The sequence below is a fragment of the Dasypus novemcinctus genome, chromosome 9 (assembly GCF_030445035.2).
Source record: "Dasypus novemcinctus isolate mDasNov1 chromosome 9, mDasNov1.1.hap2, whole genome shotgun sequence".
Classification (NCBI taxonomy): Eukaryota; Metazoa; Chordata; class Mammalia; order Cingulata; family Dasypodidae; genus Dasypus; species Dasypus novemcinctus.
The window spans coordinates 88050063-88077809 of NC_080681.1; the positions used below are offsets into that span (position 1 = coordinate 88050063).

General features: G+C 39.7%; 1 protein-coding gene across 1 annotated transcript in view; it reads left to right on the plus strand.

The window, feature by feature from the left end:
- The first annotated feature begins 11715 nt into the window (after window positions 1-11715).
- The window catches only part of ZSWIM5 (zinc finger SWIM-type containing 5), a 281381-nt gene continuing 265349 nt past the window's right edge, over window positions 11716-27747 (plus strand). Inside the window, exon 1 of the mRNA XM_023589595.3 lies at window positions 11716-12381. Within this exon, the coding sequence (XP_023445363.2) occupies window positions 11781-12381 (601 nt within the window). The 5' untranslated portion in view covers window positions 11716-11780. The remainder of the gene's footprint in view (window positions 12382-27747) is intronic.

The following is a 27747-nucleotide window of genomic DNA, read 5'->3' on the forward strand; positions in this document are numbered from 1 at the left end:
TGGATGTGGTTTTCTCCCTTAGGGGAAGAGGGAAGCTTTATTAGAGGAGGAGGGAAACAGAGTATCAGACAAGGAGGGAAACAGCATATCAGGGGAGTTCTGTTCTCCCCTTTGTGAGAGCATTCATTCTGGCAAGAAACACTATTCTCTGTATCTTTCTGGAGCTAGGGAGAAGGATAGCTTGTATTTTTACCACCCTAACCCCTAACCCCCACCCCAAAGACTTTGAAATGGGTCATTGTAGGAAAATCATTTATTCCAAGATCAGACCGCACCCTTGGCCATAATTTCACCTAATTTCTATTTAAGTACACATAATAGCATGCCAAAATACATTTCAGAGAAACTGATTCCTCACCCCTGCAGCATGCCATCTGGTGCATAAGACCTAGTTATTTATCTGAAACGTGGTTGGGCCCAGTTGAGTCGTATTCTGACTTTCCATCACATTGAGCTTGGAGCCTATTCAAGTCTGTGAAGTTGAAATGGGAACCATTATGAAAAGCTAATGTGAATGTTCTATTTACTCATGACTTTCATATAATTTATTCATGCTCTTTTAGGCTAGCAAAATTATTCCCATGTTATTTTAGTATTTCTAATTAGCCAAAGTGAAATCCTTAATAAGCAGCAGGGCCTCTCAACTTAGGAATGCCTTTATGCTGAAATAAGCATCACTCTGGCAGCAAAGGAAAGACTTTAAGACTATTTCACACTGATGTGAAACTTTCTGGATTCTTACTTGCTCTTAGCTTTTCCTCCTGGGAGGAAAGAGATAGTGATTTTTTCCCCTAGGTCTGAAAATGTCTCCAACTAACAGATTTGATACAACTAGAAAGTAATTAGCTGGTAAGACGTTTTCTAACAAAGGGTCTTAGTTCCCTCATGGTCATCTCCCCACTCACTATATGTATAACATGTTGAAAGTTGGGCTAAAATGAGAAAATTATGGTTTGAACTTAAGATGCATAACTAATTCATAATTTACTTTTAGATAGATGTGGGAAGCAAAGCAAAATGGCTTAGAGGTCCAGAAAAATGCATCCTCTAATGTGTAAATCATAGAAAGTAAAATTACCAAAAAAGAAGGCATCCCTTTATTCAATTAATAGTTTTATTCAAGAAGTTTTGGACAACATTCTCTGATGAATATAAGCTACTTTTCTATTTTCCCTTCTTCAGATCTCTCACTTTAGCCCAAGAAGAATAAGAAGTTCACTGTAGATAAGTGGTCACTCCTAAAAATTTCACATGATTTATATGACTCTAATATGTTTCTAATGCTGCTTTACTCATAGCACTGTTTCTCCTTTTCTGTTTGGACTTAAAGAAAGCACCCCCTACTTACCATTGAGGATGATTGTCAATGAATCTTTTTTTAAAAAAATTAATTTTATTTTTAAAGAAGGTTTAGATTACATAATATTACATTAAATATATAAGGGATTCTCATATGCCCCACTCCCTCCCCTTCCCACACTTTCTCACATCATCAGCATCCCTCATTAGTGTGATACATTTGTTAAAATTGATGAACAGATATTGAAGGATTGCGTTCATCATGGATTACAGTTTACATTATAGTTTATACTCTGTCCCACTCAGTTTTGTAGGTTATGACAAAATATACAATGGCCTGTAACTGTCACTGCCTTGTCATTCAGGACAGCTCCAATGTCTCGAAAATGCCCCATATTATATGTATTCTCCCTCTCCCATCCCTCAGAACCTCTGGTGGCCACTGCCTTTATAGCAATAAAAGTTCTTCCATTGCTAGAATAATAATAAGTCTATAGTAGAATAATAAGTCTACTATAGTCCATTGTTCATTCTCCAATCTTGAGGATTTTGGGATGGTGATGCCCACGCTGCTTCTAATTGAGAGGGAGCTTAGATCCCATGGGGTAGATGGATGGAACTATTTTGCTTGCAGTTACAGCACTCTCTGTTCCTTGGGATGGGCATTGTCCATCAATGTCTCCTTGTTAGTTGTCCTGGGTGAGTCCAATAAACTGGAGTGTAAGTGTTGCGACTCTGCTGAAATTCAGGGCTCAACTGGCACATGGACGAACCAAAGATTTAAGTCTCTGGGACATATATTTATCAAGTATAGTGCTAATCCTGGGTTCAAATAAAAGGGGCAGAAGGACCATGTGTAGAGAACCTATAAATGAGTCTAACTCTGATATACTGGGGAACATAAATTCCAAAGTAAGGCCCACTGACAGGGTGCTGAATTCCTGAGTTGTTTACCCTGCTTATAGTTTCTGGATGTCTCTAGAGCCCTCAGGAGCCTAACTATTTGAGGCATTGTTTACTGTGGCAGTCAATGAGATCTTGCTGAGACTTGCATAAGCATAACCTCTGGAATGACCTCCCAACTAACTTGGAAATCTTTTAACCACAAAAACTCATTTGTATTTACCATTTCCCCCTTTTGGTTAAGGTCTTTTTCCAGATGCATTGCTAGTTGGCACTTGGTAATAATCCCTTGGTGCCAGGGAGGTTCGTCCCTGGAATTCATGTCCCACACTGGGTGAAGGTAGTGCATTTATATGCTGAGTTTGGCTTAGAGAGAGTCCACATTTGAGCAACAAGGAGGCTTTCAGGAGGCCACTCTTAGGCAGTATATAATACCAGGCTAAAAATGTGGCATTGGTGTGGAAAAAGTGGCCATAGTGGCTGCTGGGTTTTGGGAATGGGAGGAAGAGATGAGATGTGGAGGCATCTTTGGGACTTGGAATTGTCCTGGGTGGTGCTGCAGGGACAATTACCGGACATTGTAGGTCCTCCTATGGCCAGCTGGATGGAACGTGGGAGAGTGTGGGCTATGATGTGGACCATTGACCATGAGGTGCAGTGATGCTCAGAGATGTATTCAACAAATGCAAGGAATGTGTCATGATGATGGAGGAGAATGTTACTATGGGGGGAATAGTGGGGTGAGGGGGGTGGGAGGTACAAGGGGACCTCATATTTTTTAAATGTAATATTAAAAAAATGAATTAAAAAATAAAGAAAGAAAACAATATAAATCAGAAAAAAAAAGAATTGGAAGCACCCTCATAAATCTGGTGTACATAATCCCAAATACTGTTACATATGTTTTCCATTTCCTGGAGTTTCTAGAATACAGATTTTAAAACATTTATTTATTATCTATTATCTATTAACATAAAGTGTCAATGCTGGGAAGTCCACAAGTATAAATTTGAATTTTTTTCTAATTTCTATTTCAGAGTGGTGGTGGGAGATTTGGTTTCCACTGCGGGTAAATTTCTTCCAATTCCACTACATGGAAATTTTAAATTTTTATCATTGTACATTTCAAGCTTAGTGGTTCTATGTGATTTATTATTGAAATATTTGTATTGCATTTTATATATTTATATGTTTTTTTAATGTTCTAAAATTCATTAAAAATGTTTCATATTCTAAAAAATAATAATACTAGGCTAACTTTCAGTTTCACAAGAATATGTTCATAAGTACAATCATCAATATCAAGGGCCTGGCATAGTGGCCTGTCTTTCTTCACTAGGCACTGTTCTTACACTTGGGGAATTCTTGCTGTCCTGTTAGAGAATGTAGCAGAACTCCCCAGGTTCTGAATTCAATATTCTTTCAGTTATTGTGTGAATCTCCACCTACCTAGAAAATGCCCCATGAATACTTAACATATTCATATGCCTTAATAGTTTTCTTTCCTTTGAAACTTTCTCCCCCAAATTTTAGGCTTCATTATTCCAAAACCCAAGTGCTCTTTCTAAATGGAACTACTGAGACAAGTTAAAGCCTATTAGATTTCTTCTTTTCAAATAAACTCAACATCCCCTTATATTTGCAGCATTTAAAAAATCATATTGACTTGGGAAAGTGTGACCTAACACTCTTGGTGACAATTGGCAAGAGTGGATGGTATGTGTTAGTGACAGTGAGAGGCAGCTTCCTGCCACCATCCTACTTCAAGTGGCAGCTGCAGCCCAGAGGGACCACAGTGGAGAACTTTAGGAGCAGCAGCGAACCTCCTACCATTCCTCCTTCTCTGATAGAGGAGTGAACAAAGCCCAAGGCAAAAAAACAAACACAAAAAAACAAACACAAAAAAAACAAAAACCTGAAACAAATGCAACTGTAGCTCAACTAAAACTCCAGTATTACATATTTGAATTTTCCCCTGATTTTCTTATTTGATGAACTATGAGTACTAAAATAAATGTTGCTATACATGAATCTGTGTGACCTTGTCTGATTATTTCTTTGTGATAAGTTTCTAGAGCTGAAATTGCTCATTTGAAGAGGTGTAAAAATTCTACACTATTTGTCCTTTTGGGTCTGGCTTGCTTCACTCAATGTAATGTCTTCCTAGTTCATCCATGTTGTCATATACTTTGTGACTTCATTTCTTCTTACAGCTGCATAATATTCCATCATGTGAATACACACAGTTTGTTTATCCACTCATCAGGTGGTAGACACCTGGGTTGTGCCCAACTTTTGACAATCATGAATAATGCCACTATGAACATAGATGTACAGATATCTGTTTGTGTCCCTGCTCTCAGTTTTTCTGGGTATATACCCAGTGGTGGTATTGTAGGGTCACATGGCAAATCTATGGTCAGTTTCTTCAGGAACTGCCAAATAGTCCTCCACGGTGACTGTACCATTCTGTATTCCCACCAACAGTGAATAAGTGTCCCTAACTTTCCACATACTCTCCAACACTTGCAGTTCTCTGTCCTTTTAATAGTCGCCATTGTGATAGTTGTGAAATGACATCTCATTGTAGTTTTTTTCAAAGATTTTATAAAATTTTATTTACCTACCCCCCGCCTGCAGCACTCTGTCTGCTCTCTGTGCCCATTTTCTGTGTGTTCTTCTGTGTCTGCTTGTCTTCTCTTCTCATCTTTCTCTTTAGGAGGCACTGGGAACCAGTCCTTGGACCCCCGACATGGGAGAGAGGCATTCAATCCCTTGAGCTCCCTGGTCTGGCACGTCTCTCATCATCTCTCCTCTGTGTCTCTTTTTGTTGCATCGTCTTTTTGTGTCAGCTCACAGCATGGGCCAGCTTGCCCTCACTAGGAGGCCAAAGGAACCAAACTCGGGACCCCCCCCCTTTTGGTAGATGGGAGCCCAATCTCTTGAGCCACATCCCACCTCCCTCATTGTAGTTTTGATTTGCATTTCCCTAATTATTAGTGATGTTGAGCATTTTTTAATGAGGTTTTATTTTTGCCATTTGCATTTCTTCTTTGAACAAATGTCTGTTCAAGTCTTTTGCCCATTTTTTAACTGAGTAGTTTGTCTTTTTATTGTTGAGATGTAACATCTCTTTATATATCATGGATATTAAACCCTTACTGACACATGATTTCCAAATACTTTCTCCAATTTAGTCAGCTGCCTTTTCACCCTTTTGGCAAAGTCCTACGAGGTGCAAAAGTGTTTAATTTTGAGGAGGTCCCATTTTTTCTTTTGTTGCTCGTGCCTTGGTGTAAGGTCCAAGAAACCACAACCTACCACAAAGTCTTTAAGATGTTCCCTACATTTTCTTCTAGTAGTTTTTTTTTTTTAATCAAGAAAGGATGCTGGATTTTGTCAAATGCCTTTTCTGCATTGATCAAGATGATCGTGTCATTTTTTTCCTTCAAGTTTTTAACAGATGGTGTATTATGTTCATTGATTTTCTTACATTGAACCAGCCTTGTATATCAGGAATAAATCCCAGTTGGTTGTGATGTATGAGTCTTTTGATATACTGTTGCACTCTATTTGCAATATTTTGTTGAAAATGTTTGCATCTACATTCATTGGAGAGATTGGTCCATAATTTTTATTTTCTTGTAGTGTCTTTATCTGGCTTTGGTAATAGGATGATGTTGGCTTCAAAAAAAGTGTTGAGTAATTTTCCCTCCTCTTCAATTTTTTGGACGAGTTTGAACAGGATTGCTGTTAATTCTCAAAATGCTTGGTAGAATTCATCTGTGAAGCCATCTGGTCCTGGAGATTTTTGATGTCTGATTCAATATCTTTAAATGTGGTTGTTTTGTTGAGTACTTGTATTTCTTTTAGCATCAGTAGGTTGTTTGTGCATTTCTAGGACGTTGTCCATTTTATCTAGGTTGTCTAGAGTGTTGGCATATAGTTTCTCATAGTATCCTCTTATGATCCTTTTTTTTTGTGTAGGGTCAGTAGTAACTTCACCTCTATAATTTCTGATTACATTTATTTGCAACTTCTCTCTGTTTGTCTTTGTTAGTCTTGCTAGGGGTTTGTCAATTTTATTGATCTTCTCAAAGAACCATCTTTTGATTTTATTAATTTTCTCTATTTTTTGTTGTTGTTCTCAGTTTCATTTATTTCTGCTCTAATCTTTTTTATTTCTTTCCTTCTGCTTTCTTTGGGATTGATTTGCCTTTCTTTCTCCAATTTTTCCAGTTGTTCAGTTAGATCTTTGATTTTAGCTCTTTCTTCTTATTTAATATAAGTATTTAGAGCTATAAATTTCTCTCTCAGGACTGTTTTCACTGTATTCCTTAAGTTTTGGTAAGTTGTGTTTTCATTTTCACTTGTTTCAATATATTTACTAATTTCACATACAATTTCTTCTTCTTTTTTAAAATTTCTTTGCCTTTATTTATTTATTTTTTAATGTTACACTAGAAAAATATGAGGTCCCCACATACCCTCCCTTCCCCCCTCACCCCACTCCTCCCATAACAACAAACTCCTCCATCATCTGGGACATTCATTGCACTTGGTGAATGCATCTCTGAGCACTGCTGCACCACATGGTCAATGGTCCACATTATAGTTTACACTCTCCCCCAGTCCACTCAGTGGGCCATGGGAGAACATACAATGTCCAGTAACTGTCCCTGCAGTACCACCCAGGACAACTCCAAGTCCTGAAAATGCCCCCACATCACATCTCTTCTTCCCACTCCCCACCCTCAGCAGCTACCATGGCCACTTTCTCCATCTCAATGCTACATTTACTTCCATTACTAATCACAATAGTTCCATAATAGAATATCAGTAAGTCCACTTTAATCCATACTCTATTCCTCCATTCTGTGGACCTTGGGATGTCTGCTCCACCTCTGTATCGAGAGGGTGCTTAGATTCCATTTGGATGATGGATGCAATTCTCCTGTTTGCAGTTGTAACAATTTCTTTTTTAACCCACTGATTATTTAGGAGTGTGTTGCCGAGCCTCCTTACATTTGTGAATTTACTTATTTCCTATCAGATTTTCAATTTAATTTCATTTTGACCTGAGAAGGTGCTTTGTATAATTTCAATCTTGTTATGTTTATTGAGACTTGCATTGTGACCTAACATGTGGTCTATCCTGGAGAAAGATCCATGAACAGGTGAGAAAAATGTGTAACCTGCTGAGCTTGGGTGCAGTGTTCTGTATAAGTATGTTCAGTCTAACTCATCTATCATATGTTCAAGTTCTCTGTTTCCTTGTTGATCTTTTGTTGAGTTGTTCTATCTAATGATGTGAGTGGTGTGTTGAAGTCTCCAATTATTATTGTAGAGATGTCTATTTCTCCTTCAATTTGCCAGAATTTGCCTTTTGGGGCACCCTGGTTAGGTGCACAGATATTTATGACTGTTATTCCTTCCTGGTGGATTGTTCCTTTTGTTAATATATAATGGCCTTCTGTATCTCTTATAAATTTTTTGCATTTAAAGTCTTTTTTGTGCAATATTAGTATAGCTTCCCCTGTTCTTTTTTGGTTACTGTTTGACTTTGAGTAATAGTGTCTTAGAGTAGGTCTATTTGGATTTATTCTTGACTGGGGTATGCAGTGCTTCTTGGACATGTAAGTTCATTTCTTCCATTAGAGTTGGGAAATTTTCAGCCATTATTTCCTCAAATACTCTCTCTGCCCCATTTCCCTTCTTTTTTCCTGGAACTCCCATGACACATATGTTGTGTTTCATGTTATCATTCAACTCCTTAAGCACCTGCTCAATTTTTTCCATTCTTTTTTCTCTTCATTTTCAGCTGTTTTATCTTCTACATCACTTATTCTTTCTCTTATCATTTTGAGTCTGATGTTATATGCCTCTAGTGTTTTTGGTTTCACCTATTGTATCTTTCAATTCCACAAACTCTGTTACTTTTCTATTCAGATTTTCAAATTCTTTTTTGTGCTTGCTCAATGTCCTTTTGTTGTCATTTATCTGTCTAACCTTATTGTCTTTCTTTTTTTTCTTTAAACATTTATTTTTTATTTATTTCTCTTCCCTTCCCCACCCCCCTGGTTGTCTGTTCTCTGTGTCCATTTGCTGTGTGTTCTTCTGTGACCGCTTCTATCCTTACCAGTGGCACCGTGAATCTGTGTTTCTTTTTGTTGTGTCATCTTGTTGTGTTAGCTCTGTGTGTGTGAAGTGCCATTCTTGGGCAGGCTGCACTTTCTTTCACGCTGGGTGGCTCTCCTTATGGGGCACACTCCTTGTGCATGGGGCTCCCTTATGCGGGGGACACCCCTGCGTGGCATGGCACTCCTTGTGTGCATCAGCACTGCACATGGGCCAGCTTCACACGGGTCAAGGAGGCCCAGGGTTTGAACCACAGACTTCCCATGTGGTAGGCAGACACCCTATCCATTGGGTCAAGTCTGCTTCCCATAACCTTATTATCTTTCAACTAATTAACATAATATTTGAAATTTGTGTGCATCTTGTTAATTAGTAGTCTCAAATCCTTTGTATCCTCTGGGGTTTTGATATATTCCTTTTCTTGGGCATTTCTTCCATTTTCTTAGTATGGCTTGTAATTTTTTGCTGATGTCTAGGCATCTGATTAGGTTGTTGATGCTCAATTTCTCTCTCTTTTGTAGGGATTGAGTGGCAGGAGGCTATGTGTTACTGCTGTTCTTTGATTCTTGGTTCAGCCAGTACTGGTTCTTTAGGATTGTCCTTGTTAGTTGCTCAAAATTGTGTCCTGGAACCAGTAATGGTTTGTACACCTGCTTCCTAGGGCCTTGGGAAGGGGGATTGTAAAGACTGAAAAACGCCTCACTTACTTTTTTTTTTAAGATTTATTTATTTATCCCCCGCCCCCTTGCAGCTTGTTCCATTCTTTTGCTGTCTCTTCTCTGTGTCCATTCGTTGTGTTTTTTTTTCTGTATCTGCTTGTCTCCCTCTGCTGTGTCATCTTGCTGCGCCAGCTCTCCGTGGCGCATGGGCTGTCAGCTCTCTGTGGTGCACGTGCTGTCAGCTCTCTGCAGCGTACAGGCCAGCATGCCTTCACAAGGAGGCCCTGGGACAGGAACCCAGAGTTTCCCATATGGTAGACAGGAGCCTAACTAGCTGAGCCACAGCTGCTTCTCCTCACTTACTTTTAATTTTCTCACTGCACTTACCTGACTTGCCAGCAGATGGCACTCTTTGGCAGCCCTCCCAGTTCAATGCCTTTTTTTTCTTTAAAGATTTATTTATTTATTCCACCCCCCACCCCCCCCACCCACGCCCTGGTTGTCTGTTCTCTGTGTCTATTTGCTGCGTCTTCTTCTTTGTCCGCTTCTGTGTTGTCAGCAGCATGGGAATCTGTGTTTCTTTTTGTTGCGTCATCTTTGTTGATGTTAGTTTTCTGTGTGGGCGGCGCCATTCTTAGGCAGGCTGTATTTTCTTTCCTGCTGGGCGGCTCTCCTTATGGGGCGCACTTCTTGCGTGTGCGGCTCCCCTATGCAGGGGACACCCGAGTGGCACGGCTCTCCTTGTGCACATCAGCACTGTGCATGGGCCAGCTCCACACGGGTTAAGGAGGCCTGGGGTTTGAACTGCAGACCTCCCATGTGGTAGATGGCCGCCCTAACCACTGGGCCAAGTCTGCTTCCTTCAATGCCTTTTTGGAATGTGTTTGCTGCAATCAACAGGATCAATGTGATAAAAGATCCTGCATGGAGGCTAAGAGCCTCTTATTTCAAACTTTCTCAGAGGCAGTTCTCCAACCTTTGCTGACCACCCCTTTCCTTTTTCCAGGTAGAAAATAATTCCATTCCCTGTTAGTCCTAAACCCAGCTCCCAAGACAAACAATGGCATAGCCCCAAGCGGCCTGGAAGTGCTAGTGGGACACAGTAGATTAAATTTGTGGGTCAAAAGCTAAGCCAGCCTTAGGCTGTGTCCTTCTCCTTCCGTTTTTTCTGGGAAGGTGGATCTCTAGGGGCCTCTTTTTCTGTAGTCGAGGGCCAAAGGCCTGAGAATTAAAAATGTCCGTACTACTGGGGGAGGTTGCCAGAAGTAGCACCTGTGGCTTTTAACTCACAGTTTTGCCGTTGTGATTCTTTTCCTTTGTCCTTCTTTCTTCTGGATGGTGTCCAGCATTTCCATGGTGTACTAAACCCTAGAAGATTTTTTTCCAGACTGTTTCTGCCTGGGAGAGAAGAGAGTCCTGTGTCTTTCTAGTCCGCCATCTTCCCAGAAGTCCACTAGTTGTCTTTTACAAATGATGAAAGTATTCGTGATTAGCATAACACAAGTAGCGAGTGTGATTCACACCCAATTCTGACTCAATAGCCTGTGTAATCTGAGATTACAACAAAAAACAGTTTTATACAGTACTTCATTCTAGAACTTGTCCATTTTGAAGGGAGAACTCAATCAAAACCCTCTTAATATAGTTCTTGGACCATTTTAAAGTTTTGCAGGTTAGCTTGTAAGCAAATGGGAAATAATCTGAGCTTCCTTGGTTGAGCAAGCAACTGTCACAACTCCCTGTTGTTTATGGAAGATCAGTGATGGAGTTGCCATTCTTGAGCACCCACTACCCATACCGCTGAGTATAAATTATAATGAAGAAAATAGACATAAGTCTTTGCCCTAATGGAGTTTAGAGTAAGTTTGGCAGTCAGACAGCAAAACAAATAACGTATACAACTTGTGATAAGTAATATAAAGTGAAGAAAACACCAAAGACCTAATTTAGAAGTAGGGGGTCGGAGAATTCTATGAAAAATCTAGGATGCAAGGTGCTAAACTCTTCGAAACCCTACGAGGGTGCAGTCTCCGTGACTGGTTGCCCACTGTCCCGCCAATGGCTGACGTGACTTTGTCCAGTTCTGGGAGAACCGCCGACCTAATATTGCAGTTTTTGTTTTGTGAGGAGAGTTTTCATTACTTGGAGCCGGGAGAATTTTCATCACTCTAACTTTCCGATTTTTTCCTAGTGTCTTCCTACATCTTTCTGCCAGATCCTCGGCTTGGCTATGACACGTCAGTCTACCGTGGGAGCCTGGGTTTGAGTTCTCCCTCTCCGTGTGCCCCGCAAGCCTATTACTTCACAGAAGCGGCTCCCACGAAGGTTCGATTCCTCGTCATTTCACTCGGCCACACAGTCCATTTCTCAGCTGCCCGGCAGCAGGTGAGCTGGAGGCGCGCGGGTGTCCCAGGCAGTCTAGCGCCGCTCGTTCTTCGGCGGTCGCGGACCCCGAGCGAGCGCTTGACGCGCGCTCAGGGCTCTTTGCGCCCGGTGCGCGCCGCGGGCCCGCGCTCGCTCCCGCTTCTCCTCGCGCCCGCGGCGGTCCGGACAGTGCGCGCCACCTCACGGTCGTCCTCAGGCCAGCCCTGTCGGCCCTCGCGGCGCGCACCCCGGCGCGGTCCCCACTCGGACCCGCCGGCTCGCGGGTTCGCTCGCCCCGCCTCCCCGGCGCCGCTGCTGGGCGCTTGCGCGGGGCGCGTGGCCGTGGCCGGGGTCTCCGCCGCAGCCGGTGCCGCCGCCGCCGCCTCAGTCAGTTAGTCAGTCAGTCAGTCCCCAGCAATGGCGGAAGGAGGCGAGCGAGAGGAGCTGGTGTCGCCGCTGCCGATCTCCCCGGCCAAGCGGCTGTGCTCGTGGCCCAGCCCGCAAGCTCACTACCCTCGCGGCTCGCCCGGGGCGGCCAGCGGCGGGGCGAGGGGCGGTGGCGGCGGCAGCCTGGCCCCCGGGGCCCGCCCCCACCTGCAACCAGAGTCCTTGCTGGACTGCGCCGCCAAGACGGTGGCGGAAAAGTGGGCATACGAGCGGGTGGAGGAGCGCTTCGAGCGGATCCCGGAGCCGGTGCAGCGTCGCATCGTCTACTGGTCTTTCCCGCGGAATGAGCGGGAGATCTGCATGTACTCCAGCTTCCAGTACCGGAGCGGCTCCGGCGCGACTAGCGGTGCCGCGGGGGCTTCGCCGGTAGAGGAGGGGCCGCCGCCGCCGCCCCCCGGGGCCACCGCTCCGGCCGGCTCCGCCCCCGGGGCCGCAGCAGCTGGGGTGTCCCCGGGGCTGGGCGCTGGGGCCGGCGCGGCGGGTGGCGGTGGCGGCGGCGGCGAAGGACTGCCCTTCCGCCGGGGCATCCGCCTGCTGGACAGCGGCTCGGTGGAGAACGTGCTGCAAGTCGGTAGGTGCTCGCCCGGCTCCTCTCTGGCCTCCTCTCCTGCAGGTGTCTCCTCCCTCCCCGAGCCCTGGGCCGAGACCCTAGCGTTCTGTCCGACTCCTGTTCCCCCGCCGAAGGACAAAGTCACGTAAAAAACTTTTATCGACATTTCATTCAGGTCCACTGCTGCTCTTTCCCCTACTGGCCCTCTCCCCCCACTTCTTTTTGTTTGAAAAGCGAATAGGTCTCTCTTTTCTACTCTTCACTCTCTAAACCATAGGCAAAAAGGGTGGGAGGTATGTCTTTTTAGGATAGAGTAATTTCGGAACTGCCTTTTTCTAATTTAAGTTTAGAGGAGAGGATTGTTCTTGAATGTGGAACAAGCGGTTTTACACGGAGTGTTTGAGTGTCAGACTGTCAAAGGCAACCAGTAGACCTAGGAGATTTGAAGCTGAGTATAATTAACTTTAAAACCGGAAACAACAACAAAATAGTTTTAATTGTCTGTTTTAATATATATATTTTTCTCCTGGATCACTGATGCTTGGGAATCCAGGCTGCGGACTAACAATAATCGAAGATGGAATTGTGACAGCTTCTCATCTCCACACCCCCACCTAAGGAAAAAAAAACCCACACAATCTGGAGTGGGGGTGGGGTCTGTCTTCCTTGTCAGCCTGGGATAAATCAAAAACTGGTCAGGTTTTTTTTTCTTCAAATTTTTTCATTTAACAAATCTTCATATTTTTGTTTTATTTTGTGGGAAAATGAAAAATGATTTCTTTTTCTTTTTACTCTTCCGGAGCTTACAGTCAGTTTGCTAATCTTATTAAATATATAGAGACAGTGCTCTCTATTCGTGGAGTGGTTAGGGAAAAGGAGGGAAAAAATGACATTGTTTAACATTGATATACTATGTGGAAAACTAAAACGCTGATTTTTGTTCTGTTTGGATTATTATATATTCTGGAAGTACACATGTATCATTATGCATCTTATTGTCCAGTATATACTCATATTTATTGAAGAAAATACTACTTTTTGAAAGGAGTTGGAGATAGGTGTTTTTAGAATTAAACAGGCACACACACAAATACACATAAACCCCAAACATCTACCTTTCTTCTTCCCAGGTAAAACCAACATATTTTAAAATTCTTTTCCTTTAAGGGCTAAACACCACAGTGAGGTGTTTTATATAATATAATCTACTTCTGGTTATTGTATGGCAGAATACAGTGACAGTGGATTGAAAGTTTTATTTATAAAAGGTTAGTCCTTTGTGTATATGTGTATAGTTTTGAAAGAAAGAATTGAATAGACAAATAACGTGTACGTCCTAATACTGAGATATCGAAAACATGAAAATGAATATGGGCATTTTTCTTTTAGTCTGTAAACTTTATTTTTTCTGAGTTTAGATATCTACCTTTTATTTTAAAGTTCTTGTTTAAAAATATTTTACATTGAAAAGAAAGTGGTAATTTTATAGGAAAATAAATTTGAAAGAATTTTCAAACTTGAGGATGTAAATGATGTTAGTGAAATCATTTTTTGTGAGTGATCCAGATCATGTTTAAATCCTTTTTTTTTTTTTCTATTTAATAAGATAGCTGATTTTTTAATTTTTAATTTAATTTTATTTTTTTATGTAGTGATGGGCTCTTGTATAGTTTCTGGGACCTAGTGAAAAGACACATAAAAATTTATTTTCTGATTCTCACTTTGGGTTTCAAAGCTGAAGACTGAATTCATCATTCTTAGATCATGCTGTTTGAAAATCATGAGCTCTGTAATCTTTATTTTTGTCACTTTAATTTATGCTAATGACTATGGAAGAGAAGTGCATTCCATACTGTAATTTTTTTTTAAAGGAGTTACTGAGGATTGAACCCAGGGCCTCCTATGTGGAAGGCAGATGCTAAGCTATTGAGCTACATCCGCTTCCAAATTCTGTATCATTTTAACTACCTTTAATATAAAACCAAAGACTTATCCCTTATCTCCTAAATTTAAAATTGTATGTGACTTAATCTAGATGATAGGTTTTATAATACTATTGCCAAGAGATGAGTGAGAAAGTGATTTGGATATAGGAAGATAATAATCATGCTCTTCAGTTTATACATTCACTTCAAACTTACTGATTAAAAAGTCTACATATTTTCTTACTGTTTTCAAGCCACAGTTATTTATAACTTCAGAATTGGAAAGTTAGTGAAGGCTGATGCTTTCAGAAGGATAGAAAGTTGGAGTATTTTAATAACATTTCTTTTAAAGAAAAAACTGATAAGGGAAATTAAATGAAACAACAACAACAAAAAACCCAGCAAAATATAAAACAAAAGTTTTGAAGTAAAATAAATAATTTTTAAAAACTTGTACAAAGAGTAAGTATATTAAATTCTGTAACTTCTGATTGCTTTCCACATAGAATCTGGTAATGGAAATTCATGGACTCTGGTTGAAAGCCTGTATTCTGTAGAAAACATCAGATTTTGAATTAGAATGAAAACTTTACTGGATTGAAATAAACAAATGGAAGAACTATAGGGTTGTTATACTCAAAGGATACATTTCTTTTACATAGCAGTACCGAATCAGAAGTATTGTTCCTTTTAAAATGGGAAAATTGCAAATTAGTCTTTTCGTGGACATCTGTAAGTTTGAAGCTATGTGAATAGATTCACAATCTGATCGCTCAGTATTATGAAGTAATAGAGTTCAGATGTTTTAAGCATCTGCATATTTAACCTGTTTAAGAAGCCCATAGAAAGAGCATAAACACAGTAGCATAAACCTTATGAAAATACTTATTCAGGAGTTTGCAGTTGATATAAGAATAGGACAACTGAAATTTACTATTAGTTTTAAGATTTCTACTCCTTTTGCTGCTCACTATATTTTAAATAAATTTCTCTGTGTTTGTATAACTTAAAGGAGGTTTATGCCTTCCAAATCTGAATTGATTTAAGGAAAAGAAGTTTTAACTATTTTTCTCTGTTAAAAACTGAAATATATTTATTTGGAAATTTAGATTTTTAAAAATTGGGTAAAGGCATGCAGATGCCTTCTGTGATGGTATTTCTTTCTTTCTTTTTTTTTTTTAAAGATTTATTTATTTTATTTATTTAATTCCCCTCCCCTCCCCCGGTTGTCTGTTTTCTGTGTCTTTTTGCTGCGTCTTGTTTCTTTGTCCGCTTCTGTTGTCGACAGCGGCACGGGCGGCGCCATTCCTTGGCAGGCTGCTCCTTCCTTCGCGCTGGGCGGCTCTCCTTACGGGGCGCACTCCTTACGCGTGGGGCTCCCCTACGCGGGGGACACCCCTACATGGCACGGCACTCCTTGCGCGCATCTGCACTGCACGTGGGCCAGCTCCACATGGGTCAAGGAGGCCCAGGGTTTGAACCGCAGACCTCCTATGTGGTAGACGGATGCCCTAACCACTGGGCCAACTCCGCTGCCCAAATCACTAATATTATTACCAACGTTTTAAAACTTGTTTTTGGCGATCAAAACATATAATTTTTACTAGATAATGCCAACTTTCTTTTCTACTTTATTCTGTTTTACCTGTCTTAGGTTTATTAATGAAGGAGAATTATCTCACCACTTAAAGAATGTGTGCCTTTGGAAAGATCTCACTTCAAAGTGTATAAATCCTTTGTCATTGTCACTATCATCCAAAGAAAGACCTTTATACACATGTAATCCCAAAGTATAATTTTCTTCATGTTTGTTCACTGATTCTTTCAGTCGTAAAAACTTACATTTAATGTTTTTTTAATGTTCTGTGCAAAATACAATATACTTCCTATATTTAAGGAGTACACAGTTTAGTGTGAGTACACATGCAAAATAGCATATATCACAATGTTTTGTAATAATAGAGGTAGTTGTTCTGTGGGCAAAGTAGGGAAAGTAGGGAAATGGAGAAAGCTGGATGTTTTGCTCTATTTTAATATAATTCCAATGATAAATATTGAAATTATATCTAAAATTACAATAAAGATTGGAAACACTATTTACTGTTTATGTTAGGTTAACCTTTCATGAGATTCCTTCCGTATTAACATTTGATATGCTCTGTAATGCCCTAGTTCATAGTTGATTCAGAAGTACTATTAATATATTCAGAGGACATTGGCAGGCAGGAAGATGCCAAAACTATTATCAGATATTAATCCTTTTTTTCCTCAGAATAAACTTACAGATTTCTGGCTTTATAATTCCTTTGTTATCTTCAGATAATCCTATTTTTAAAAATTGTTGCTTCTTTGTAGGTACAAAAGTATGATTGAGCTCATCAGCAAAATAAGACTTTTTGATCATCTGTTTGCTTTTGTGTTCTGCAAACAACAGGAAAATGTATTGTGCTTTTGAAGGCCTTGGAGATAATTATATTTTTCCTATTCATTCATAGTTTTATTAAATGGAAGCTGTGGCATTAAAACATTCAAGAAAAAAGCCCATGTTTTGGCTCTCTATCCTGCAAAAACTCTTAATCTTGTTAATCTTTTCTCTCACCCACTATTATATTATTATACCTTTTACTAGCATATATATTTCTGCATGTATATTTGTAATATATATATACTATCACATATATGCGGGGACTGTGGAGCAGATAACCTTTGAATTCTGGCTCCTCACTGTGTCTCAATTTCTTCAACTGTAAATGAACAAAATGATAGTACCTACTTCATAGGGTTGTTTTATAGATTAAATTTTTTTTTTTTAGATTAAAAAAATTAATACTGAAAGAAAGCACTTAGAACAGAGCCTGGCATATTGCAAGTGCTATGTAAATATTCACTGTTATTATTATAACTTTACTAAATTGTTGAGAGAATATTCTGTAATTTTTACCTTCCCTTCTTCAACCTTTATCCAACCTCTGAAACCTTTGCAATCTGACTTGTGCTTTCACTCACTATATTAAAATTGATCACTTAGATGTCACCATTTAAGTGATCTTTTAATTGATAAACATAGTATCCTTTTTCCAGTCCCCATCCTTCATGACCTTTCTATAGCATTTCTGTAGTCTACTGCATTTCTTTTGAAAGGCTCCCTCCTAGATTTTTATTTTACTTTGCCATTCTGGTTTTCTTTCTACCTGCCTTCTTTTTTCTCTCACTCCCTGACCCCCAGCTAAAATGTACCTTCTTGTCCCAAGCTTTCTAATTTAACATTCTTGCTTATTTCCCCTACTTCAATTATTGTTTTATTAGCATAATATGGCATAGTATAATATAGTGGTTTAAAATTTATTTAAAGCCCTTAGGAGAACAAATCCTGGGTTCCTATCTACTTTGGCTGTCTCTAGTATCCTACTGAGGCATGCATAAGCCTCCCGACTCTTTTGGAGACTCATAGCCATATAAACTCATTTGTCCTTTTCATTTCCCCCTTTTATCCAAAGTCAAATAGCAGTTTTTAACACCTGATATTACATGTAGGCTGAGATATTCTGCTGGTCTGAGTTGAATCTTTTATTCAAGGTCTTTTTCTAGTTACATCATCAGCTGGTGCTTGGTAGTAATCCCTTGGCACCAGGGAGGCTCATCCCTGGGAGTCATGTCCCACACTGGGGGGAAGGTAATGCATTTACATGCTGTGTTTGGCATAGAGAGTGACCACATTTGAGCAACATGGAGGCTTTCAGGAGGTAACTCTTAAGCATCCTGCAGCTCTCGGCCTAGTTCATGTTTCAGGCACACAGGCTCATAATCAGAGCCATCAGTATCAAGGGCTCACTGTTGGACCATCCATCTTTATTGGTCTTTGCCATTGTACTTGGGGGATTGTTGCTGTTTCATTGGGAAATGTGATAGAGCTCCCCTGGTTAGGAACTCACAGGTTCTGTGGTCATGGCAGATGGCTCTGGAGTTCAGGGCCATGTCAGTGGCCCTACTTTGGAGTTTGTGTTCCTGAGTGTGATGGAGTTGAACTCAGATATGACCTTTCTGCACATGCCTCTTCTTTTACTTTTACCGGACCTGTGGTTGGTGTTTGGGTTGGTGTATATTCAAGAAAACTGAATCTCTGGACTGTCCATATGACAGCCAGGCCCTGAGCCTCAGCAGACTTGCAACTCCTACCCTCTGGTTTATTGGACTTACCCTGGCCAGCTAACAGGGAGTTGAAGAAGGTCAACCACCACACCAAGTCGCCAAGAGTGCCTACAACTGCAAGCAGGAGAATTGCATCCATCATCCATATGGAATCTAAGCCCCCTCTTGATGTAGAGGGGGACTGGACATAACCATCCCAGGGTCCACAGGATGGAGGAATGGAGTATGGATTAGAGTGGACTTACTGGTGTTCTGCTGGGGCACTATTGTGATTAGTAAGGGAAGAAATTGTAGTATTGATGTGGAGAAAGTGACCACAGTAGCAGCTGGTGGCAGGGAGAGAGAGGGAAGAAGAGGTGTGATGTGGGGGCATTTTCAGGATTTGGAGTTGTCCTGGGTGGTGCTGCAGGGAGAGATGCTGGACATTGTGTGTTCTGCCATGGCCCACTGGGTGGACTGGGGGAGAGTATAGACTACAATGAGGACCATTGTCCATGTGGTGTGGCGGTGCGCCAAAGTGTATTCAACAGGTGCAGTGAATGTGCCACGATGAAGGAAGAGGTTGTTGATGTGGGAGGAGTAGGGTAGGGGGGTGGGGGGGTATATGGGGACCTCATGTTTTTTTAATGTAACATTTAAAAGAAAATAAAGAAGAAAAAAATAAAGCAACTATACTCTCATTTTTGAATGATCTTAGATGAAATTCTAGTTTATGTAGCAGATAAGATCTGAACTGCTTTGGGGACTAGGTAGGGCCAGAACTCCATCAGCATGGCCAGCTGCTTTCTCACTTTGAAACCATGAAGCACTTGCAAATAATCTTAATGTTCAGGACTTGGAGTTAGGAGATCTGTCTTCGTTTTTCATCTGTAAAAGCCTCAGGACTTTTGTGAGATTCAAAATAAGCTGATATATGTGAAAGGATGTTGTAAATGTTACTATACAAATAATATGACTATTAAACCTCTAATTCAATTTCAGCATGATTCAACTTACTAGATATTTCTAAATGGATACCCTACTAGCTACTCAAACTCAACATGTCTGAAATGGAACTTAACATCTCCCTTAAAAATATTCCCCTTTATTCTGACTTCCTTATCAGTTAATGACAGCATCATCGTGATCCCAATCACCCAGGCTTAAAGTCCAGGTATCATCTTCTGTATTTTTTATTACACACTACATCAATTCTGGTTATCACAGTTCTCTATCTATCAATCTATCTATCTATCTATCTATCTATCTATCTATCTATCTATCTATCTATCTATCTATCTATCTAATTTTAACCACTTAAAAGTGTACAATTTGGTGTTTTTTAGTATATTTACAATGACATTTCATATAATGGAATCATACAGTATGTGACATTTTGTGTCTGACTTCTCTTAGCATAATGTTTTCAAGATTCATACATGTTGAAGCATGTGCCAGTATTTTATTCCCTTTTATGCCTAAATAACATTCCATTGTAAGGATATACTTTTTGGGGGGGTAGTGGTGGTGATTATCCATTCATTAATTGATGGATATTTGAATTATTTCCAGTTTTTGACTAATACAAATAATGCTGCTGTGAATATAAGTGTGCAAGTTTTTGTGTGGACATGTTTTCATTTTTTGGGGGCATATATACTTAGGAATGCAATTGCTAGGTCATGTGGTAACTACATTTCACTTTTTGAGGAACCGACTGCCAAAATGTTTTCTAAAATGGCTATAGCACTTTGTATTCTCAACAACAATGTATGAGGGTTCTAATTTGTTCACATCCTCCCCAACACTTATTTTCCATTTTTAAAAATTATAATCATCCTAATGGTTGTGAAGTGGTGTTTCATGTTTTTTTCATCTTATTCACTTTAATAAAATAAATTTATTCAATCAAAATATCTATAAATAGTGATATAATAGTGAGTATACAAGGAGATAGTTTTACAGAATTTTTAAAATGTTGATTGAAAAAGCTGGGATTGGACTGAGGTTTGTAAAAATATATAGATACTTAGAAATACAGCAGTAATAAACAGAATACTGTTTAGGTAAATAACCTATTTGTGGAAACAGTTAAAAATTTTTTTCTCTTCATAATTACATTTATATATTTTGTCTTTATTGATATAGTGGTATTTTTTATAAGCCTGATAAATCTGAAACTTTCAGGCTAATGTTCTTTGTGGTTTTGATTTGCATTTCCCTCATGACTAATGATACTGAGCGTCTTTTCATGACCTTATTGGCCATTTGTGTATCTTTTTGGAGAAATGTCTATTGAAATCTTTTGCTTAAGTTTAAATTTGGTTATTTGATTTTTTAATTACTGAGTTGTGAGAGTTCTTTATATAGTCTATGTACAAGTCCCTTATCAGATATGATTTGCATATGTATTTTCCCATTTTATGGGTTGTCTTTTCACTTTATTGATAATGTTCTTTGATGCGCAAATCTTTTTTTTAAATATGAAGTTCCATATGATCTTTTTTTAGATTTATTTTTATTTCTCCCCCCTTCCCCTGCCCCCAGTTGTTTGCTCTCTGTGTCCATTCGCTGTGTGTTCTTCTGTGCCCACTTCTATTCTTGTCAGCGGCACCCCGAATCTGCGTCTCTTTTTGTTGTGTCATCTTGCTGTGTCAGCTCTCTGCGTGTGCTGTGCCACTCCTGGGCAGGCTGCACCTTCCTTCAGCTGGGCAGCTCTCCTTACAGGGTGCACTGCCCGCACATGGGGACACCCCTGCATGGCATGGCATTCCCTGCGCGCATCAGCACTGCGTGTGGGCCAGCTCCACGTGGGTCAAGGAGGCCCCGGGTTTGAACTGTGGATCTCCCATGTAGTAGGAGGACGCTCCATCCATTGAGCCAAGTCCGCTTCCCCAAATCTTTTTAATTTTCATGAAGTCCAACTTATCACTCTTTTCTTTGTTGCTTGTGCTACTGGTGTCACATTTAAGAAACTTTTGCCTAATTCAAAGTCACAGAGATTTGCACTGTGTTTCCTTTTTGGAGTTTTATAGTTTTAGGTCTTACATTTAGATCTTTGATCCATCTTGAGTTAATTCTTATGCATGATGTGAAGAATGTGTCCAACTTCATTCGTTTGCATGCAGCTATCCCCTTGTCCTAGTGTTATTTATTGAAAAGACTTATTCTTTCCTTATTGAATTGTCTTGACACCCTTGTCAGTAATAAATTGACCATATGTATGAGAGTTTATTTCTGGAATCTCAATTAAGTTCATTGATTTATATGTCTATACTATGCCATTACCATTACTATTTTTTTTTAATCCCCCCCCTTGCGGCTTTTTGCGTGCTGTCTGCTCTCTGTGTCCATTTGCTGTGCGTTCTTCTGTGTCTGTATTTTATTATTTATTTATTTCCCCTTCCCCCTTGTGGCTTGCTTGCTGTCCGCTCTCTGTGTAAGTTGCTGTGCTCTTCTGCATTTTTTGCTTGTCTCCCTTTTTGTTGTGTCACCTTGCTAAGTTGGCTCTCCACGGTGCTTGCGGGCCAGGTGGCACTCCACTGAGCATGTGGGCCTGTGGCTCTCCACAGCATGCGGCAGGCCTGCCTTCACAAGGAGGCCGCGGGACATGAACCCAGGGCCTCTGATATGGTAGATGGGAGCCCAACTGGTTGAGCCACAGCCACTTCCCTACCATACTATTTTGCTTATTGTAGCTGTGTAATAAATAAGATTTGAAAGCAGAAAGTGTGAGTCCTCCCACTTTGATCTTTTACAAAATTGTTTTGGTTATTTGGGATCCCATATGTTTCTATATGTTTTTTCCTCTTTGTTCTATTAATGTAATATTTTACATTGATTGATTTTCATATGTTGTACCACTCTTACATTCTTGGGATAAATCCCATTTGTTCATGTTGTAGAATCCTTTTAATATGCTCCTGGCTTTGGTTTTCTTGTATTATGTTGAGCATTTTTGCGTCTATATTCATAAGGGATATTGGTCTGTAGTTTTTTTTTGCCACGTCTCTGGCTGACTGGTATCACAATGTAAGGAAAGAGTTAAGTTTAATTTTAACATAAAGGGGAAGGCAGAGCCAGCTCTGCAGTTGGAGGAGGGAGGGAAAAGTGTTCTAGCAGCTTTGGTGCCAAGAATTTGAAAAGTGGCACCAAAGTGAGGGGGGCCAATGGTTAGAAGCAAGGGCAGGGCCAAATTGAAAGCTGCGCTGAATTTGAAAAGCATAGCCAGGAGTAAAAGCCGCCTGGAGTGACAGCCCGGGGGAATGTAGGGAACACAGGAGCAGTCAACTAGAGTGGGAACCACCTAAGTTAATTAGACCTCCTGGATAGGCTGTAACACCTGACGTACTCAATCATTGGGGAACAGGGGAGGTGCCTGCGTTATAAATATCACTGTTTCTTCTTGTTTGGCACAGGCCATTTTATCCAGGTCATGTGCCCGTTCTTGCAAGATAATTAATAAAATTTTTTTCTCTTCCACAATTGGGTGAGCGTTTGTTCTCTTACAGGTGCAGCTTTCTTTCTAACAACAGTAAAACTAGCTCATAAAATGAACTGTGAAATGTTCCATTACCTTCTATTTTTTGGACTAGTTTGAAAAGGATTGGTGTTAATGCTTCTTTGAATGTTTGGGGTAGACTTTATGAGTGAAGCCATCTGGCACTGGATTTCCCTTTTGGAAATTTTTTGATTTTTGACTCAATCTATTTGTTATAGATCTATTCAGATGTTCTCTTTCTTTTTCTTTTTTTTTAAAAGATTTATTTTATTTACTTCTCTCCCCATCCTCCCCTCCCCCCCCAGTTGTCTGCTCTCTGTGTCCATTCATTTCGTGCTCTTCTGCGACTGCTTGCATTGCCAGGCACCAGGAAACTGTGTCTCCTTCCTGCTGCGTCATCCTGCCATGTCAGTTCTCCATGTGTGCGGCACTACTCCTGGGTGGACTGCACTTTTTTGCATGTGGGGCAGCTCTCCTTGCAGGGTGCACTGCTTGTGTGTGGGGCTCCCCTATATGGGGGCACCCCTGCATGGCATGGCACTCCTTGTGCATGGCAACACTGCACGTGGGTCAACTTACCACACGGGTCAGGAGGCCCTGGGTATCGAACCCTGGACCCTCCATATGGTAGGTGGACACTCTATCAGTTGAGCCGTGCCTGCTTCCTGAGATGTTCTATTTCTTTTTGAGTCAGTGTTGTAGTTTGTGTTCCTAGAATTTGCCCTTTTAATCTAGTTGACCTAACTTTTTTTGGCACGTAATTGTTCTCAGTATTCTCTTGTAATCTTTTTGTTTGTTTAAGACAAACAGTAATGTGCCCATTTTCATTTTTGAATTTAGTCATTTGGGCCTTCTTTCTTTGAATCTTCTTTTTTTTGGTCTTTAATTGGAGTCTTTTTTTCTTCTTCTTAGCTAAAGTTTTGTCAGTTTTGCTTATCTTTTCAACAAAGAACTAGCAGTTAGTTTCAGTTGATTTCCTCTATTTTTTTCTGTTTATCTTTAATCTTTATTATTTTCTTCCTCCATCTTGTTTTGAGTTTCATTTGCTCTTCTTTTTCTAGTTTCTTAAGGTGGAAGGATAGATTATTGACTTTAGATCTTTCTTCTTTTTTAATGGAGGTGTTTACAGTTGTACATTTCCCTCAGCACTGTCTTTGCTGCATCCCAAAAGTTTAGTATGTTGTGTTTTTGTTTTCATTCTTCTTAAAGTAGTTTCTAATTTCTCTTATTAATTCTTCTTTGACTTATCGGTCAGTTCGGTATCTGTTGCTTAAAAACCAAATATTTTCCTAATAGATTGACTCTTTTATCATTTTTTAATGTCTGTCTTTGTCTCTTGTAATGATTTTGTCTTAAAGTCTTTTGTCTATTGGTATAGCCAGTCCAGCTCTCTTTGGAATATCCTTTTTCATCCTTTTGTTTTCAACCTATTTATGTCTTTGAATCTAAAATGAATGTCTTGTAGATAGCATATGCTTGGATCATGTTTTTATCCATTCTGCCAGTTTCTGCCTTTTAATTGGAGAACTTAATCCATTTACGTTTAACATAACTACTGGTAACAAAGGGCTTCTTCCATTTTGCTATTTCTTTTCTACATGTCATATCTTTTTTGTTTTCTATTCCTCCATTATTACCATCCTTTTTGTTAAATAGATACTTTCTGTTGTGCACTTTTAATCCCTTAATTGTTTCTTTTACTATATATTTTTCAGTTATTTTCTTTGTGATGATGTGGAAGATTACAATTAACATCTTAATATATAACAATCTGCAACTTAGTTTCAATTGTATACAAAAACTTTGCTTCTGTATTTTCCCTCCCTTATGCTGTTTATTCAAATGATATCTTTATGTATTGTGTGTCCATCAACAGACATTTATAATTGTGGCTTTATGCAGTTGTCTCTTAAGTCAGATAGGAAAAAAGAGGCATTACAAACAAATACATTATTATGGTCTATAGTATTTACCCATTAGTAACCTTTATTGATGCTTCTTATTTCTTCCTGTGGATTCAAGTTTCTCTCTAGTGTCCTTTCTTTTTTTTTTTTTTTAGATTTATTTTTATTTATTTAATTCCCCTCCCCTCCCCCAGTTGTCTGTTTTCTGTGTCTTTTTGCTGCGTCTTGTTTCTTTGTCTGCTTCTGTTGTCGACAGCGGCACGGGAAGTGTGGGCGGCGCCATTCCTCGGCAGGCTGCTCCCTCCTTCGTGCTGGGTGGCTCTTCTTACGGGTGCACTCCTTGTGCGTGGGGCTCCCCTACGCAGGGGACACCCCTGTGTGGCACGGCACTCCTTGCGCGCATCAGCACTGCGCATTGGCTAGCTCCACACGGGTCAAGGAGGCCCGGGGCCTGAACCGCGGACCTCCCATGTGGTATACAGACGCCCAACCACTGGGCCAAAGTCCGTTTCCCTAGTGTCCTTTCATTTTAGCCTAAAGGACTCCCTTTAACATTTTATCTATTAGCAACAATCTCTCTCAACCTTTGTTTATTTCAGAATGTCTTAATTTCTCCCTCATTTTTAAAGGGAAGCGGATGTAGTTGAAGTGGCTAAGCACCTGCTTCCCACATACAAGGTCCTGGATTCAATCTCTGCTACCTCCTAAAGACAAAAACAAAACAAACAAGCGAACAAACAAAAAGACCAACTCAGGGGAACTGGTGTTGAGTGCCAGCTTCCAACCTATGAGGTCTGGGGTTCAATCCCTGACCCTGGTACCTCAAAAAAAAAAAAAAAAAAAAAATCAGTTGGCTATAAATGTGAGGGTTGATTTCTGAGGTCTCAGTTAGATTTCATTGGTCTATATGTCTGTCTTTTTGCCAGTACCATGTTGTTTTGATTACTGTGGCTTTGTAATAAGTTTTAAGATTGGAAGCTGTGAGTCATCCAACTTGATTCTTCTTTTTCAAGATGGCTTTAACTCCTTATCCTTCCATATAAATTTGACAATTGATTTTTCCATTTCTGTAAAGAAGGTTGTTAGAATTTTTATTGGGATTGCATTGAATCTATAAACTTTCTAGGTAGGATTGACATCTTAACAATATTTAGTCTTCCAGTTTATGAACACAGAATGTCCTTCCATTTATTTAGGTCTTCTTTGATTTCTTTCAGCAATATTTTATAGTTTTCTCTGTACAGGTCCTTTACATTCCAGATTAAATTTAGTCCTAGATATTTGATTCTTGTAGTTGCTGTCATAAATAGAGTTTTAAAAAAGATTTTATTATCCCACCCACATTGTTTTTATGCTCGCTCTCTGCTCTCTGTGTGCTCATCTTCTTTTTTTCTCTTATTTAAGAGGCACCTGAAACCAAACCTGGGACCTCCCATGTGGGAGGGAGGTGCCAAATCACTTGAACCATCTCTGTGCCCTCTTGTTGTGTCTCTCATTGTGTTTCCTCATTGTGTCTCTTTGATACGTCATCTCATGCATCATCTTGTTGCATTAGCTTGCTGTGCCAGTCCATTGTGTCAGCTTACTGTCTTGCTCTTCTTCTTTAGGAGGCACTGGGAACTGAACCTGGGACCTCCCATGTGGTAGGCAGGCACCCAGCTGCTTGAGCCACATTGCTTTCCCGTGAACAGATTTTTTTTTCTTTATTTATTCTTCTGTTTATTGCTTGTGTATATAAACATTACTGATTTTTGCATCTTGTACTCCACCACTTTCCTGAATTCATTTATTAGTTCTAGGAGCTTTGTTAAGGATTTTTCATGATTTTCTGTATGTAAGACCACATCATTTGCAAACAGAAAATTTTACTTCTTCCTTTCCAATTTGGAAGCCTTTTATTTCTTTTTCTTGTCTAATTGCTTTGGCTAGCACTTCCAGTACAAACTTGTATAACAGTAATGACATTGGGCATCCTTATCTTGTTCCTGATCTTAGAGGGAAAGCTTTCAGTCTTTCATCATTACATAGGATGTTAGGTATGGGCTGTTCATATATGCCATTTATCATGTTGAGGAAGTTTCCTTCTGTTCCTACTGTTCTAAGTGTTTTAGTCAAGAAGGGGTGCTGGGTTTTTTCAAGTGACTTTTCTGCATCAATTGAGATGATCATGTGTTTTCTTTCCTTCATACTGTTAATGTGGTATTAATATATTACATTATTGATTTCCTTATGTTGAATCAGCTTTGCATACTGGTGGTAAATCTCACTTGATCATGGTGTATAATTCTTCTAATATGCTATTGGATTCAGTTTGCTAGTATTTTGTTAAGGATTTTTGCATATTTTTAAGAGATACTGGTGTTTATTTATTTATTTATTCCTTGTGGTGTCTTTATCCAGCTTTGGTATGAGGGTGGGACTGACCTTGTATTAATAGAATGAGTTAAGGAATGTTGCTTCTTCTTCAATTTTTGGGAAGAGTCCAAGCAGATTGGAGTTAAGTCTTCTTGGACTGTTTGGTGGAATTCATCTGTGAAGCCCTCAGTTCCTGGAATTTTCTTTGTTGGGAGGTTTTTGATTACAGATTCAACTCTTTACTAGTAATTGGTTTGTTGAGATCTTTTATTTTTTCTTGTGTTACTCTAGCTAGTAGTCTGTTTCTAAAAATTTATCTATTTCATCTAGGAAATCTAATTTATTGATGTACAGTTGTTCATGGTATCCTCTTAATAGTCCTTTTTATTTCACTGGGCCCAGTACTAATATCCACCTTATAATTTCTGATTTTCATTTTTTCTGTCTTCTCTCTCTATTTTTCTTTGTCAGTCTTCCTAAAGTTTCGTTGATTTTATTGATCTTTTCAAAGAACCAATTTTTGATTAAGTTGATTCTTTGTTTTTTTTCTCCCCTCATTTAAAAGCAAGTTTTT